Source organism: Oncorhynchus gorbuscha, linkage group LG15 (genome assembly GCF_021184085.1).
Source record: "Oncorhynchus gorbuscha isolate QuinsamMale2020 ecotype Even-year linkage group LG15, OgorEven_v1.0, whole genome shotgun sequence".
NCBI lineage: Eukaryota > Metazoa > Chordata > Actinopteri > Salmoniformes > Salmonidae > Oncorhynchus > Oncorhynchus gorbuscha.
This window is the reverse complement of record NC_060187.1, coordinates 27,089,213-27,106,020: the sequence shown is the minus strand read 5'-3', so window position 1 is coordinate 27,106,020 and position 16,808 is coordinate 27,089,213. Positions and strand designations below refer to the sequence as shown.

General features: G+C 47.6%; 1 protein-coding gene across 1 annotated transcript in view; it reads right to left on the bottom strand.

Annotated features, from left to right (window-relative positions):
- fryl (furry homolog, like) overlaps positions 1 to 16,808 on the bottom strand; it is an 80,045-nt gene that overhangs the window by 12,792 nt on the left and 50,445 nt on the right. Inside the window, 13 exon segments of the mRNA XM_046300592.1 lie at positions 1,041 to 1,190; positions 1,736 to 1,943; positions 5,035 to 5,151; positions 5,153 to 5,292; positions 5,295 to 5,387; positions 10,107 to 10,277; positions 12,031 to 12,243; positions 12,946 to 13,122; positions 13,268 to 13,342; positions 13,435 to 13,596; positions 13,993 to 14,193; positions 15,704 to 15,844; positions 16,078 to 16,346. Coding sequence (XP_046156548.1) covers positions 1,041 to 1,190; positions 1,736 to 1,943; positions 5,035 to 5,151; positions 5,153 to 5,292; positions 5,295 to 5,387; positions 10,107 to 10,277; positions 12,031 to 12,243; positions 12,946 to 13,122; positions 13,268 to 13,342; positions 13,435 to 13,596; positions 13,993 to 14,193; positions 15,704 to 15,844; positions 16,078 to 16,346 — 2,117 coding nt within the window.

Here is a 16,808-nt window from a genome sequence, read left to right as displayed (position 1 = left end):
TGATGATCAAGAGGTGGACATTGAGAAGGTCCAGGGAGAAGACATGGAAGCCTGAGAGGAAGACAACCAAAGCTTTCATTTCTAGATGTATGTTGAAAATGGTTTTGGGAGATGCGATGGATCATTGGGGATCATCCAATATTCCTTTTCTTTTGTTGTTCAGTGAAATCATCCCAAGTGAAGAGTCAACTCATTTAATTAAAGTTCAATTCATAACTAAATAGTTAAACATTTCTATTGGAAGGATTTAATCATTTGTAATTATGTCTACTTATGATAAGGTAAGGTATTCTTCTGTCTCCATATATGGCAAATATATTCAATGCATAAAACATCTACATTTAAATGGTATTCATTTAATTAGCATATATTTCTGTTAATTCCCACAATGTTTCTCCCTCTGAATATTCCCCAAAATGTGCAACCCTAGTTGTGATTATAATTTGTTTTTAACGGTATTACTTAACTGTGGATGGAAACATGGTTAGTGCCGTTCTCCTCGCAAGGGGAAGGTGCTGAAAACAGGGGATCCAATAATATTTACTGCCAACTTTGAGATGTTTTTATTTATTACTTGTTAAACAAAATCTTTCGCTAAGAAATTGTATAAGTATAAATAATATTTAAAAAAAAATGTTGAGCATACAATATAACTCAGTAGTCAAATTATTTATTTTATACAGTAGTCAAGACACGAACCATGAGAAGGGGTTAAACGTATACTGTACACGTAGATAAACGGCAGAAGAACTGGCAGATTATTATCAATGCCATTTCAACAGCTGTTATTAATAGGTTGTCCACCGCAGGAAATCCTCACTGCTACCCTAGTTTATAGAAAGACCCTTATACTGTCCATCATGCAATATGCAACACTGCATGTGTAACAAGTACGACTAACTATATAACTACTGCTATCGCTAAAAAGCATGCTACAATTAGCTTTGTCATCCTTCCCTTTTGAAACCAGAGAGATGATGCAATATAATCTTTAGCTTATTAAGGAAGTTGTAATCTTTGGGTTGGCAGGGAAGACTCACCGTCTCAGCGTCCAGCAGCACCGTGGGGCACTGGGAGCGTGAGGTCATGACCTCTAGGGAGCTAAGGAACTGGTTCCCCATTCGCTGCAGCCTCTCTCCCAGAAAACGCACTGACGAGTGGGTGATGGCGCCAAACTTCCTCTGCATGCTCTATAGACAATAACACAATCAACAGAGCAAACACACACACATGGCAAATACACTGAGTGTACAAAACATTAAGAACATTTTCCTAATATTGACTTGCACCCCATTTGCTCTCAATTTGTCAGGGCATGGACTCTAAAAGGTGTTGAAAGCGTTCCACGGGGATGCTGGCCCATCTTGACTCCAATGCATTGGGTGGACCATTGTTGATACACACAGGAAACTGTTGAGCCTGAAACCCTGTTCAAAGGCACTTCAATCTTTTGTCTTGCCCATTGACCTTCTGAATGGCACACACACACAATCCATGTCGACAATTGTCTCAAGGCTTAAAAATCTTTAACATTTCTCCTCCCCTTCATATACACTGATTGAAGTGGATTTAACAAGTGAAATCAATAAATGATCATAGCTTTCACCTGGTAAGACCGTCATAGAAAGATGGTCTACACGTTTTGTACACTCAGTGTATATACAGTACAAAACAAACAAAACATAAATAAACACACAAAACATACACTAAATATATCCCACTCCTCCTCTCTCACCTTAAATAGTCGGGAGAACACATGGAAGGTGTACACAGCAGAGGACCCATCCGTGTCCGACAACATCTGGTTGACATGGACACGCCAGGCATCCTCCTCGTCGTCATAGGCAACAGGCTGGAAAGCTGCCAGGATGGCAGAGAGGAAGGGCGAGGGGGGAGGAGAGGCCTGGACCTCTGGGAAACCATCCTGATCACCCTCATCTTGACTGAAAACACACAGGGTCAGTTTCAGTACTACTGACACAAACACACACAGGATTCACCTCATTCTGAATGCACAAGCGCACACACACACACACACACACCCTAGCTCTGACTACAACCAAAACAACATCACTCTCTCTATACATTGCTCTCATCCTCTCACTGCAGATGTTTTTGCTGCAGTGTTGTTTCAGCAGAGATCTACTGCAGAGCCAGATCACAGACACATGGCACTTTACCATCTTAACACACACACACACACACACACACACACACACACACACACACACACACACACACACACACACACACACACACACACACACACACACACACACACACACACACACACACACACACACACACACACACACACACACAGATACTCACAGGCCTGTGGGACCAAACAGCCTGATGAAGCAGACAGAGTAGAAGTATCTGATACCTGCGCTGCCGAGCGCTGTGGAGGATACAGTCTTCGTCCTCATCCTCACCTTAACTAGCGCTTCTCTCTCCCTCCCTCTCTCTGCAGCACGGTAACACTGCATCTCACTGCCAGCCTGCCTAGAACACTGCACTACCTACCGTACCATCCCAAACATGACTACAGAGCAGAGCTCTGAGCCCAGAATCTGACACACACATACGCAGCAACACAGAGCAAGGCCCCAACCTCACCGAAGGAAGCTCCAAGTACAGCCTTCTACTGATTTAAGCTTTCTGCCTAGCACGCACATCATGCACGCGCAGAGCCCTTTTGTTTTCCGGGGGAGGATCATTTGGAGCACTGCCATTCCCTCTAGCGATCTATCATACTGCCTGGGTTTTAGAGAGAGGGAACATTCACTTAAGCACGTGTGTGTACTGAATGAACAAGCAAGAAGTGTGTGCAAGGTTTCTAAATCTCTCGTTGAATAGAGTTGATTTGTAGCTGACACTGAGGACCAGTGTCCTCTAACCAGTTTGTCCACCTTGATGAGTGTGTATATAAAAAGGCAAAGAGAAGCCTGAGCTGGCCCACCTTCAGAGAGATGCCCTCAGCTCCCACCCAGCCCAAATGGGAGTCGAGCCAGTGATGAGGTCACACATTACAGCAGCTCCAACACCGACCGACACACACAGGGACTCCAACACCGACCGACCGACCGACACACAGACTCCAACACCGACCGACACACACAGGGACTCCAACACCGACCGACCGACACACAGACTCCAACACCGACCGACACACAGGGACTCCAACATAGCGTCTTTAGCACATACAGTGGGGCAAAAAAGTATTTAGTCAGCCACCAATTGTGCAAGTTCTCCCACTTAAAAATATGAGAGAGGCCTGTAATTTTCATCATAGGTACACTTCAACTATGACAGACAAAATTAACTTGTTATCAGTATAAAAGACACCTGTCCACAACCTCAAACAGTCACACTCCAAACTCCACTATGGCCAAGACCAAAGAGCTGTCAAAGGACACCAGAAACAAAACTGTAGACCTGCACCAGGCTGGGAAGACTGGATCTGCAATAGGTAAGCAGCTTGGTTTGAAGAAATCAACTGTGGGAGCAATTATTAGGAAATGGAAGACATACAAGACCACTGATAATCTCACTAGATCTGGGGCTCCACGCAAGATCTCACCCCGTGGGGTCAAAATGATCACAAGAACGGTGAGCAAAACTCCCAGAACCACACGGGGGGACCAAGTGAATGACCTGCAGAGAGCTGGGACCAAAGTAACAAAGCCTACCATCAGTAACACACTACGCCGCCAGGGACTATGTGTCCCCCTGCTTAAGCCAGTACATGTCCAGACCCGTCTGAAGTTTGCTAGAGAGCATTTGGATGATCCAGAAGAAGATTGGAAGAATGTCATATGGTCAGATGAAACCAAAATATAACTTTTTGGTAAAAACTCAACTCATTGTGTTTGGAGGACAAAGAATGCTGAGTTGCATCCAAAGAACACCATACCTACTGTGAAGCATGGGGGTAGAAACATCATGCTTTGGGGCTGTTTTTCTGCAAAGGGACCAGGACGACTGATCCGTGTAAAGGAAAGAATGAATGGGGCCATGTATCGTGAGATTTTGAGTGAAAACCTCTTTCCATCAGCAAGGGCATTGAAGATGAAACATGGCTGGGTCTTTCAGCATGACAATGATCCCAAACACACCGCCCAGGCAACGAAGGAGTGGCTTCGTAAGAAGCATTTCAAGGTCCTGGAGTGGCCTAGCCAGTCTCCAGATCTCAACCCCATAGAAAGTCTTTGGAGGGAGTTGAAAGTCTGTGTTGCCCAGCAACAGCCCCAAAACATCACTGCTCTAGAGGAGATCTGCATGGAGGAATGGGCCAAAATACCAGCAACAGTGTGTGAAAACCTTGTGAAGACTTACAGAAAATGTTTGACCTCTGTCATTGCCAACAAAGGGTATATAACAAAGTATTGAGATACACTTTTGTTATTGACCAAATACTTATTTTCCACCATAATTTGCAAATCAATTCCTTAAAAATCCTACAATGTGATTTTCTGTTTTTTTTCTCTTCTCATTTTGTCTGTCATAGTTGAAGTGTACCTATGATGAAAATGACAGGCCTCGCTCATCTTTTTAAGTGGGAGAACTTGCAAAATTGGTGGCTGACTAAATACTTTTTTGTCCCACTGTACATACAATATTTGCTGTCACAGTACCCAGATCCACAACACACACAGTTTGGGAGCACCACAAGGTCAGCCGCAGAGCAATTCCCCAGAGCAGGTTAGGGGGTAGTGCCTTGCTTAAGGGCACATCGGCAGTAGGTGGCACCTGAGATATTTACTCCAGTTGCTGGCTCACTCCCCACAGATTCCGTTTGTCAATATGGTTGTCCACATGCAAGTATGAACTGAAAACAGGTATGCAAATGTTACCAGAATTTCAATCTAGAGATAGGATCAATTTATACCTGCCAATATGTAATGGCTAATTTATACACCTGAAGACATACAAACTGATATCTGACTAGAGGCCACAACCACTGCACATTTGGCCACTGGTACAGGTCCTATGATATTGGAGAGTAAAGTTAGCAGAGTAAAGCAGTCTTACCTGGACATATCAGAGAAGTCAGCCTCCTCCTCCTCACAGCGTTCATCCAGCTCCTTCAGCGCCAGCGTCACGTCCTCCTCACACACAGAGCCACAGGGGCTGTCTGGGATGGGGGGGCAGCAGGGGCAGGGTCGTAGGGGAGTCCCCCTCCTCACAGAGGGACCCCGGCGGGGTGTCTATGGCCGGCAGACGAGGGGGGGCCGGGTCCAGGTTGTCATGAGGGTCCTGAGAGTCTGTGAGGTCAAACAGCTCAGGGGGGGGTCCGGGGGCAGTGCGGGGGCACTGCTGCCAAACCCTGTGTCTGTGCTCACACTGCTGCTCAGCTCGTCTGCCGCCGTCATGCTGACCACATCCTGCTCAACACAGCCAGCAGGAGTTGTTCAGGAGCAGATTCAACATAGAGTATAGTGGTTCTCAAACCTCTCCTCATGGACACCCAGGTGTTTCACAATTTTGTTGTAGCCATGAATTAGTTCACCCGATTCACCTATTCAAGGCCTCGCTATATAGTTGACATCAGGTGTGCTAGCACGGGAATAGATGAAATACATGAATGTATTCCTCCCTGAGGAGAGGTTCGAGAACCACTGTACTATAACACTAATCACACAAAATCACTCCATCTCTTGAGACCTTACGGTTGCCACAGCAACAGCCCTTATGGGAATAACTACTTAACCTTTATCTATGCCTGAAGTAGAAACATTACTGGCTTCCACAATATATAACATTAAAGAATACACTATTCTTAACTATAGAAAAGGGAGACTTGGTCAGCATAATTCAAAAGATGGATATTCACCTCACAGTTCATACTCTAAGTTTGTGTGTCTCTAGAGAAAGGCAAATCAATAAACAGAAGGGCCAATATCAATCTGGAGCTGGCCTGCCATTAAGAGAGACCCTCAGGGTATTAACACACTGACGTGACCAGACGACAGGCTGAGCGCTAAAAGGCCTTCAAGATAGATGACATGTGTTGCACTCTGACGCAGTCCAAGCCATTTGGATGGATCAAGCAACTGAATTATGGATCACGATGAATGACTAGAGTAGTTAAGAAAAAGACTAAAAGAGAAGGTTAAGTTTGTGAAAAGAAAAATCATCATTATGGTCAATATAAAGGTTTTGACTAGGTTTTGTTTAATTGTAAATTACAGTTGTAAGAAACGTAGCAGCCAGCTGCTAAGCACAGTAGTACTGAACACTGTCAAATGTAACAGTGGAACATAAATCCACATCAGTGACTGCTGTGCTGTGTGGCAGGGCAGTTATCTGCATTAGCCCACAGTGTGAGTCATATTACAGGAAACGAGTCAACAATGTTCATGCAAGACACGTCCACAGGGGGAGGAGTGGGGAGGAGTGGGGATACAGGGGAGGAGGAGTGGGGAGTGCAGAGGGAGGAGGGTGGGGAGGGGGAGGACAGGGGGAGGAGTGCAGGACAGGGGGAGGAGTGGGGAGGACAGGGGGAGGAGTGGGGAGGACAGGGGGAGGAGTGGGGAGGACAGGGGGGAGGAGTGGGGAGGACAGGGGGAGGAGTGGGGAGGACAGGGGGAGGAGTGGGGAGGACAGGGGGAGGAGTGGGGAGGACAGGGGAGGAGTGGGGAGGACAGGGGAGGAGTGGGGAGGACAGGGGGAGGAGTGGGGGAGTGGGGAGGAGGGGGAGGAGTGGGGAGGACAGGGGAGGAGTGGGGAGGCAGAGGGAGGACAGGGGGAGGAGTGCAGAGGGAGGAGGGGGGGAGTGCAGAGGGAGGAGTGGGGAGGACAGGGGAGGAGTGGGGAGGCAGGGGAGGAGTGGGGAGGACAGAGGGAGGAGTGGGGAGTGGGGGAGGAGGGGGAGGACAGGGGGAGGAGTGGGGAGTGCAGAGGGAGGAGTGGGGAGTGCAGAGGGAGGAGTGGGGAGTGCAGAGGGAGGAGTGGGGATACAGGGGGGGAGTGGGGAGTGCAGAGGGAGGAGTGGGGAGTGCAGAGGGAGGAGTGGGGATACAGGGGGATCTAGAACATCTAATTGAAAGGACTTGTCTTTCCTCTATTTAAGAGTCTCATGCATTAAGGAGAGTGTGGCAGGCTGCCAGTACGTCTCGGTGGCTATATTACAGAACACTTTTAGGAGTGGGTGGACGTCTGGGCCGTCGTGGAGGGATGAGTAATAGTATTAATGGTTTTATCCGGGGCTCATTACACTAAGACCTGGGCCTGTGATGGGGAGATGTCCTTGGGCTGATATTGAGATGATAGGTGTAAGGAGGGACAGGAATGAGCTCATACGGAAGCTCCATTCACATTACTGGGGAAAAGATGGGGTGTTATTTCTCACAGAGCAGCCCCCATTGAACATTCCCCATCTCAGTTTCCTTCACACAATCACCAGGAGTAGGTCCTGTGTCACTGTGTATGAGACAATCAATTCAAAATGGGGTCTCCGGGGACAAACATGAGCAGCATAAACTATCAATACAAAACCTAGACAGAACTATACATTGTGTGGAAGACTTGTTGAGCAAGAGTGCATCCTCACCATGGTTATACAGGTTAGTAGTGGTAGATAATGGATAATAATTGAAGCCGTTAGTGACTGCATGTTAGTATGGTTTACCTGGTTAACTGTGCTCACTGGTTTCAATCTAATGCATGTCTCTGTGTTGCGTCACAATGCTCTCTAATGAAGAGGACTTAACTAGCTCATACTCACACATGGGTCTGCCATGCAGAGTAGGAGGCTGGTGTCCAGTGCTCAGTAATTTAACAGTGAGTTCAGTTGAATGTTCAGGTTCCAAATTGAGAGGTGACGTTTCACCTGGCCTGAGGTGAACATTGACAAATCTCTCCCCCAATCACACATTTAAGCACCACAAACCAGCCAATCAGAGGAGCAAAAGCTAGCCCACCACAGCACCCACACACCCAGAGCAGCACAACAAGTGGAGAGAAAGAGATGGAGACGGAGGGAGATGTGAACAGAGAGAGTGCCCCCTACTGCACACCAGCTACAGCTCACTCCCTACAGGCAGACAGAGAGAATGCCCCCTACTGCACACCAGCTACAGCTCACTCCCTACAGGCAGACAGAGAGAGTGCCCCTACTGCACACCAGCTACAGCTCACTCCCTACAGGCAGACAGAGAGAGTGCCCCCTACTGCACACCAGCTACAGCTCACTCCCTACAGGCAGACAGAGAGAGTGCCCCCTACTGCACACCAGCTACAGCTCACTCCCTACAGGCAGACAGAGAGAGTGCCCCCTACTGCACACCAGCTACAGCTCACTCCCTACAGGCAGACAGAGAGAGTGCCCCCTACTGCACACCAGCTACAGCTCACTCCCTACAGGCAGACAGAGAGAGTGCCCCCTACTGCACACCAGCTACAGCTCACTCCCTACAGGCAGACAGAGAGAGAGTGCCCCTACTACACACCAGCTACAGCTCACTCCCTACAGGCAGACAGAGAGAGTGCCCCCCTACTGCACACCAGCTACAGCTCACTCCCTACAGGCAGACAGAGAGAATGCCCCCTACTACACACCAGCTACAGCTCACTCCCTACAGGCAGACAGAGAGAATGCCCCCACTGCACACCAGCTACAGCTCACTCCCCCTACAGGCAGACAGAGAGAATGCCCCCTACTGCACACCAGCTACAGCTCACTCCCTACAGGCAGACAGAGAGAGTGCCCCATACTACACACCAGCTACAGCTCACTCCCTACAGGCAGACAGAGAGAATGCCCCCTACTGCACACCAGCTACAGCTCACTCCCTACAGGCAGACAGAGAGAGTGCCCCCTACTACACACCAGCTACAGCTCACTCCCTACAGGCAGACAGAGAGAGTGCCCCCTACTACACACCAGCTACAGCTCACTCCCTACAGGCAGACAGAGAGAGTGCCCCCTACTGCACACCAGCTACAGCTCACTCCCTACAGGCAGACAGAGAGAGTGCCCCTACTGCACACCAGCTACAGCTCACTCCCTACAGGCAGACAGAGAGAGTGCCCCCTACACCAGCTACAGCTCACACACCAGCTACAGCTCACTCCCTACAGGCAGACAGAGAGAGTGCCCCCTACTGCACACCAGCTACAGCTCACTCCCTACAGGCAGACAGAGAGAGTGCCCCCTACTGCACACCAGCTACAGCTCACTCCCTACAGGCAGACAGAGAGAGTGCCCCCTACTACACACCAGCTACAGCTCACTCCCTACAGGCAGACAGAGAGAGTGCCCCCTACTGCACACCAGCTACAGCTCACTCCCTACAGGCAGACAGAGAGAGTGCCCCCTACTGCACACCAGCTACAGCTCACTCCCTACAGGCAGACAGAGAGAGTGCCCCCTACTGCACACCAGCTACAGCTCACTCCCTACAGGCAGACAGAGAGAATGCCCCCTACTGCACACCAGCTACAGCTCACTCCCTACAGGCAGACAGAGAGAGTGCCCCATACTACACACCAGCTACAGCTCACTCCCTACAGGCAGACAGAGAGAGTGCCCCCTACTGCACACCAGCTACAGCTCACTCCCTACAGGCAGACAGAGAGAGTGCCCCCTACTGCACACCAGCTACAGCTCACTCCCTACAGGCAGACAGAGAGAGTGCCCCATACTACACACCAGCTACAGCTCACTCCCTACAGGCAGACAGAGAGAGTGCCCCCTACTGCATTTACATTTACATTTAAGTCATTTAGCAGACGCTCTTATCCAGAGCGACTTACAAATTGGTACTGCACACCAGTTACAGCTCACTCCCTACAGGCAGACAGAGAGAGTGCCCCTACTGCACACCAGCTACAGCTCACTCCCTACAGGCAGACAGAGAGAGTGCCCCCTACTGCACACCAGTTACAGCTCACTCCCTACAGGCAGACAGAGAGAGTGCCCCCTACTGCACACCAGCTACAGCTCACTCCCTACAGGCAGACAGAGAGAGGAGGCCACCGCCAACTCTGTGTGAAACATGTGCGAGACAGAGCGCAGCAGAGGTAAAAAGAGGTATAAAGAGGAGAATAAGGAGCTAGAAAGAGCCGGAGCACCACAATTCTGTTGTCCCGATTGGTCACACCTCAGGCAGCTGGATGGAGTCAGAGCAGGCCATCTCCAGTGCAGGGCTGTTCAGGTGGGGCAGCAGGGCCGTGGTCTCCTCTGACAGGGCACTGCTGGATGACTCCTGGGACTGCTGCAGAGAGTCCACATGATTGGACGTGGCATCATCCATAGCAGAGTCACAGTTGATCTGGAGTGAGGGGAGGGAGAGAATAAAACATATGGTTCAAATTCTCCATTTAGAACTACAGTATCAGTCAGGACTGGACCAAGCTGTCATCAAGGCAAAGGCTGGCTACTTTGAAGAACCTCAAATATATTTGGATTTGTTTAGCACTTTTTTGGTTACATGATTCCATATGTGTTATTTCATCGTTTTGATGTCTTCACTATTATTCTACAATGTAGAAAATAGTACAAATAAAGAAAAACCCTGGAATGAGTAGGTGTGTCTAAACCTTTGACTGATACCGTAGATAGTGAGTACAAAATGAAACCCCCTAATTAAATATCTCCATGTTATCTGGTCCTCTGCATCTCCAGGACATCTGCTGTTTAGTTTTGTTTAGAATAAGACATTCTTAAAACATGCTATATTCCAGACATTATTACAATATCTCTGTTATTTGATCATTCTGTCTGCAAATGATATGCTGCATGCTCATAGTAGCATTGTTTAACAGTTAATACAGATATGTCTCTGAAGTTAAACATGTTCAAGTCTTTGGGTCACGAGAGGCATTCTCACTCGCACAGAGCACAATCGAGATCAGAGGAGAGCAGAGCGCATCGGCAGCTCTAGAATAACAGCTTGGGAAGACTGGCTGACTAGCCATTTAGAGCAGAGGAGTTTGAGAAAGGCAGCCAGAGGTTTGGGTTATTGGGATCACAAAGGAACATGCTGTTCATTTGATGCCAGTTGGAAGTTGACTAAATCCGTTTCACTGACATGGTCACGCTATGGACTCCTTTCAGTTTCATCTTTATGTAGCTAATCTCCCAGTTATAGTGTATGTGAATGAGTTGTCTGACCTAAACACATCAGTTATAGTGTATGTGAATGAGTTGTCTGACCTAAACATATCAGTTATAGTGTATGTGAATGAGTTGTCTGACCTAAACATATCAGTTATAGTGTATGTGAATGAGTTGTCTGACCTAAACATATCAGTTATAGTGTATGTGAATGAGTTGTCTGACCTAAACATATCAGTTATAGTGTATGTGAATGAGTTGTCTGACCTAAACATATCAGTTATAGTGTATGTGAATGAGTTGTCTGACCTAAACATATCAGTTATAGTGTATGTGAATGAGTTGTCTGACCTAAACATATCAGTTATAGTGTATGTGAATGAGTTGTCTGACCTAAACATATCAGTTACAGTGTATGTGAATGAGTTGTCTGACCTAAACATATCAGTTATAGTGTATGTGAATGAGTTGTCTGACCTAAACATATCAGTTACAGTGTATGTGAATGAGTTGTCTGACCTAAACATATCAGTTACAGTGTATGTGAATGAGTTGTCTGACCTAAACATATCAGTTACAGTGTATGTGAATGAGTTGTCTGACCTAAACATATCAGAAACCTGAACTGGACTGATTTTCAGTAGTATAGTTTGGGTCTGTACTTTACTTACCTAAAAAAAAAACTTATGGGGGAAGGGGTATGTGGGTAAGGAATCAAATGAGGGTAGCAGGTCTAGGATTGGGGGTGAAGGGGGGCAGGGAATGAAATAGTGACCAGTAACAGCGGAAGCAAGTGTCTAGCCCCTGCCCATACCAGGCACAGTAGATCTGCAGTAGCGCTGCTCAGTGAGCGGGCGGACAGACACACACGCACACACACACACACACACACATGCCAGCGGGCTGTGTGAGGAGCATGGGGCGGGCGGGCGGGGGACAGGGCCACCCTTGTGTTGGGTGAAACTTACTAGGCCAGAGCGGGTGAGAATCTGGCTAGCGCTCAGTACCTCCTCCTCAGACGACTCGTCCGTGTCCTCCTGGTTGGTGAGGTTGAGGCTGGGCGTGCTCCCGGTGTACTGGCACTCCTGCAGGGACGGCGTGTCCCCATCTCCCTCCCCCTTGTCCATGCTGTCCAGGGAGCGCCGACGCACACCCCAGTTGAAGTTGTCCATGCTCTCCCCCTGTAGGACACCCAAAGAAACAGCAGTCAGATACCAGTAGAACTAACTGAAGTTTGAGATAGCTGAGAAAATGTGGATGAATCACAACAGCACAAGACCAAACACAAGAAAACAACAATGTATGCCACTAACACATGACATCTAAAGAGCTGTGTCTGCAGTAATGGGAAGTGGAGGAGATGACACCTATTCTTTCAGGCTGTTTGACCTAATCACTTCATGTACAAACTATATTGATCATGAACCCAAAAAAGTATTTGTGGCATGCTTCATTGGCTGTCCGTTTCTAGACTGACAAAACAGGCGCTTCTACAGGGTGACAACAATCACATGACTGACAGAGGGACACCAGGGCACTTAGGATGGCAGCTTTAAAAAGCTCTTTCTGGCCCAAACGTACCTGGAACTCCTTGTGGCGGGAAAAGAGGAAAGGTAACAAATAGGTTAGAAAGACTAGTAGGGACAGTTACAGGACAACATGGAAGAAAAGTCATACCAAGACCAGTACAAACACACAGATGTTAAGACACAAGCTCAGAAGTACTTCAGCACACACTCACACACACCATTTATTGTCACCAATCAACAACATGATATGAAAAGGTGTAATAGCAGACTATTGTAAATGATCCTCTACAAGACATTAAAAAGTGTGTGTGTATACAGATGGCTGCTCCTACTGTACAGTGAATCACCCCTCACCTCAGCATCCTCCAGCTCCACGTCCAGGAAATCAAAGTCCTTGAAGACTCCAAACTGCTGCTCACTTCCTGCATCTTCTCCCTGCAGGTCCTCCTCCCTCACCACCTCCTCCACCGTGGGGATCAGACTGGTCTGCTGGTCACCTGAGTCCAGGTCCTCGTTGGACGAGAACACCACCTAAAACACACACAGAGAAAGATATAACAGTTATGATAAATAGGTTCAATAAACACATGGAGGGATGGCTGGGATATATTCTGTTGAAGTAGATCACTAATCACTACTCATGCTCGCTCACAGTTTGACATGCCAGGTGTCTTACAGAAGGATTCTTGGGAATACCAGACTCGGGACCACACAGAGAAAGAACGTTCATGAGCTTCTCTCTGGTTCTCCTCTGAAATAAGACAACACAATTACATATGAACAAACAAAAAGCCATGTAAACATATCAAACCTCACTGTGACATATCCATTGGCTGTAAGTACCTGAGAGAGTTGGGGCCTCTTCCAGCTGACAGGCACCAGGCCGTTGGAGTTGGATCCAGACGAGGTGGAGGACGTGCTCCGAGTCACAGCAATGACCTGCGGCTTCCCATTCCGCCCTGCAGCTGTGTGCTGGTCCCCGTACTTATGCCCTATGATGGGCGTCTGGTGGTTAAAGGTTACACCAGTTCATCTAGATTGTACAGATGTGATCATTTTGTTTTAAAAAGTAGGGCTAAAGGTAAAAGGTGACTGAAAGAAAAATGGAAAGAGTGAAATATACAGGAAGAAAGAATCGGAGAAGGACGAAAAGCTGACAAGAGGACAGAGGTCGGGACAGAGGTCGGGACAGAGGTCGGGACAGAGGTCGGGACAGAGGTTGGGACAGAGGTCGGGACAGAGCTTTTAAAAATGGTATATAACATGTATTTTACCATGTAGGTTTAGTTGAAATAAAAACATTTTACAAGGGAGACCTGGCCAAACTAGCAGCACATACAGTTTCATACAACATAAAACAAAGCACTACAGTTTATACACATTGAGCAGGCAAGACTTCACCTCTGAGATGTCAAAGTGGAAGTCCAGCGTCTTGCCGGGCAGCTCCTTAGAGGAGTTGTTGAAGATGCGAGTGAAGGCGATCTCTGGGGATCCAGAGGACTCGGTGCTGTAGGAGCGTTGCACCTCGTCTGGCACCACCAGGCTGGCCGACCGAGACACCACCAGCTTCAGGATGTTCTGGGCCTCCTTCCAGTACGGGCTCTGGGGAACACACAGGATCCAAACACCGAGGTGACGTTGGTTAAATTGTCAATAAGACAGGATTTCATGTTTTTAGAAAGGGGTAAAAGCACACCTCCGTTCTAGGGAAGGTTAAATCTAATTTTATTGGTCACATACATATTCAGCAGATGTTATTGCAGGTGTAGTGAAATGCTTGTGTTTCTAGCTCTAACAGTGCAGTAATATCTAAAAATTCATAACAATACACATCTAAAAGTAAAATAATGAAATTAAGAATATATATATATATAAATATTAGGACGAGCAATGTCGGAGTGGCATTGACTAAAATACAGAAGAGAATACAGCATATACATATGAGATGAGTAAAGCAGTATGTAAACATTATTTAAAACATTAAAGTGACTAGTGTTCCATTATGAAAGTGGTCAGTGATTCAAAGTCTAAGTATTTAGGGCAGCAGCCTCTAAGGTGCAGGGTTACGTAACCGGGTGGAAGCCGGCTAGTGATGGCTGTTTAACAGTCTGATGGCCTTGAGTTGGAAGCTGTTTCTCGGTCCCAGCTTTGATGCACCTGTACTGATCTCGCCTTCTGGATGATAGCGGGGTGAACAGGTAGTGGCTCGGGTGGTTGATGTCCTTGATGATATTTTTGGCCTTCAAGTGACATCAGGTGCTGTAGGTGTCCTGGAGGGCAGGTAGTTTGCCCCCGGGCAGAACGCACCACCCTCTGGAGAGCCCTGCGGTTTTGGGCAGTGCAGTTGCCGCACCAGGCGGTGATACAGCCCAACAGGATGCTCTCAATTGTGCATCTGTAAAAGTTTGAGGGTTTTAGGTGACCAGCCAAATTTCACGCTGTTGCGCCTTCTTCACCACACTGTCAGTGTGGGTGGACCATTTCAGATAATCAGTGATGTGTATGCCGAGGAACTTGAAGCTTTCCACCTTCTCCACTGCGGTCCCGTCGATGTGAATAGGGGCGTGCTCCATCTGCTGTTTCCTGAAGTCCACGATCAACTCCTTTGTTGATGTTGAGTGAGAGGTTATTCCCTGGCACCACTCTCCCAGGGCCCTCACCACCTCCCTGCAGGCTGTCTTGTTGTTGTTAGTGATCTGGCCTACGACTGTTGTGTTGTTTGCATACTTGATGATTGAGTTGGAGGCATGCGTGGCCACGAAGTCATGGGTGAACAGGGCATGCAGGAGGGGGCTGAGCATGCACCCTTGTGGAGGCTCTATGTTGAGGATCAGCAAAGTGGAGGTGTTGTTTCCTACCTTAAGAAATGTATGGTCTTTCACCTTAAACTATCTGATGCTGTCATTTTGAGTTTCTCCCTCACACATTCACACCAAAGGCTCCATCTGCTGAAATGAATGAGCCACGTGACACCCATACTGTGTCAGACAGCTTTATTTCTGTAACGGCCAATTCCCATGTATTATTTTCTCTCTCAATCCTCTTCGCGATGAGAGGCCTTAAGAGCGTCAGAGTGCTGAGCTGAATTGTAAAAAGAGAAACCAGGTCTCACCTGGACATATTTGCTGATGATCTTCATGATCTCCAGGTTGAACTGTTTAACGGGCGCAGCAGACAGGTCAATGTGACTCAGCAGGCTGTAGATGATCTGTAGCAGGGACTGCTGCATGCTGGGTAGGCCCTTCTCCAGCAACTGAGGATGAGAGGGGAATGTTTAGGAATAGGCTCTCAACTGCCATCATGGGTTGGATGTTGGACATCTGCTTATCAGCTGATCAGTAATTAACACTGCTGACCTGTCATAATAACAAAAACAAGCTACTGTAAATGTAAATTAACCAGAGGCCGTGGACTGACTATGCAAATAAGTTGGCAGCTTTGATTCTCCTCATTACTTCTATGAAGGCTGATGTTGCGAGTGCTTACCTCAGCCAGGTATGTGACCAGATTGAAGGTGATCTCAGCAAAGGCGTCGTGTAGGTAACGACACACCACGTTGATCCAGTTGGTGCAGTCTCTGGAGTAGCTGTGTGTGCTGTACAGGCTCATCATGTGGGCCAGGTTAGACAGGGTGGCTGACTTCTCCTCGGCACACACCTTGGCTATCTTATCCGCCGTCTCCTTGCAGAACGGAGTGGGGCTGTCAAAGTGCTGGATGAGGTGAGGCAGCAGGCACAGGATGTTTAGAGGAAAACCTACAAGGAGACGGAAACAGACGACATCAGGATCAAGTGAATCTCGATCTCCTGAGCTAACACAGGTAGAGAAACAGGTCTAGACCCATAAGCAAGCCCCAGCGAGTCCTAGGGGGGATTAGCGGCATTTACCAAGCATGAAGCCAGGAACTTGTGCTAGATTTATTTATTTCACCAGGTAGGCAAGTTGAGAACAAGTTCTCATTTACAATTGCGACCTGGCCAAGATAAAGCAAAGCAGTTCAACACATACAACAACAGAGTTACACATGGAGTAAAACAAACATACAGTCAATAATACAGTAGAAGAATAAGTCTATATACAATGTGAGCAAGTGAGGTGAGATAAGAGAGGTAAAGGCAAAAAAAGGCCATGGTGGCGAAGTAAATACAATATAGCAAGTAAAACACTGAAATGGTTGATTTGCAGTGGAAGAATGTTCAAAGTAGAAATACAAATAA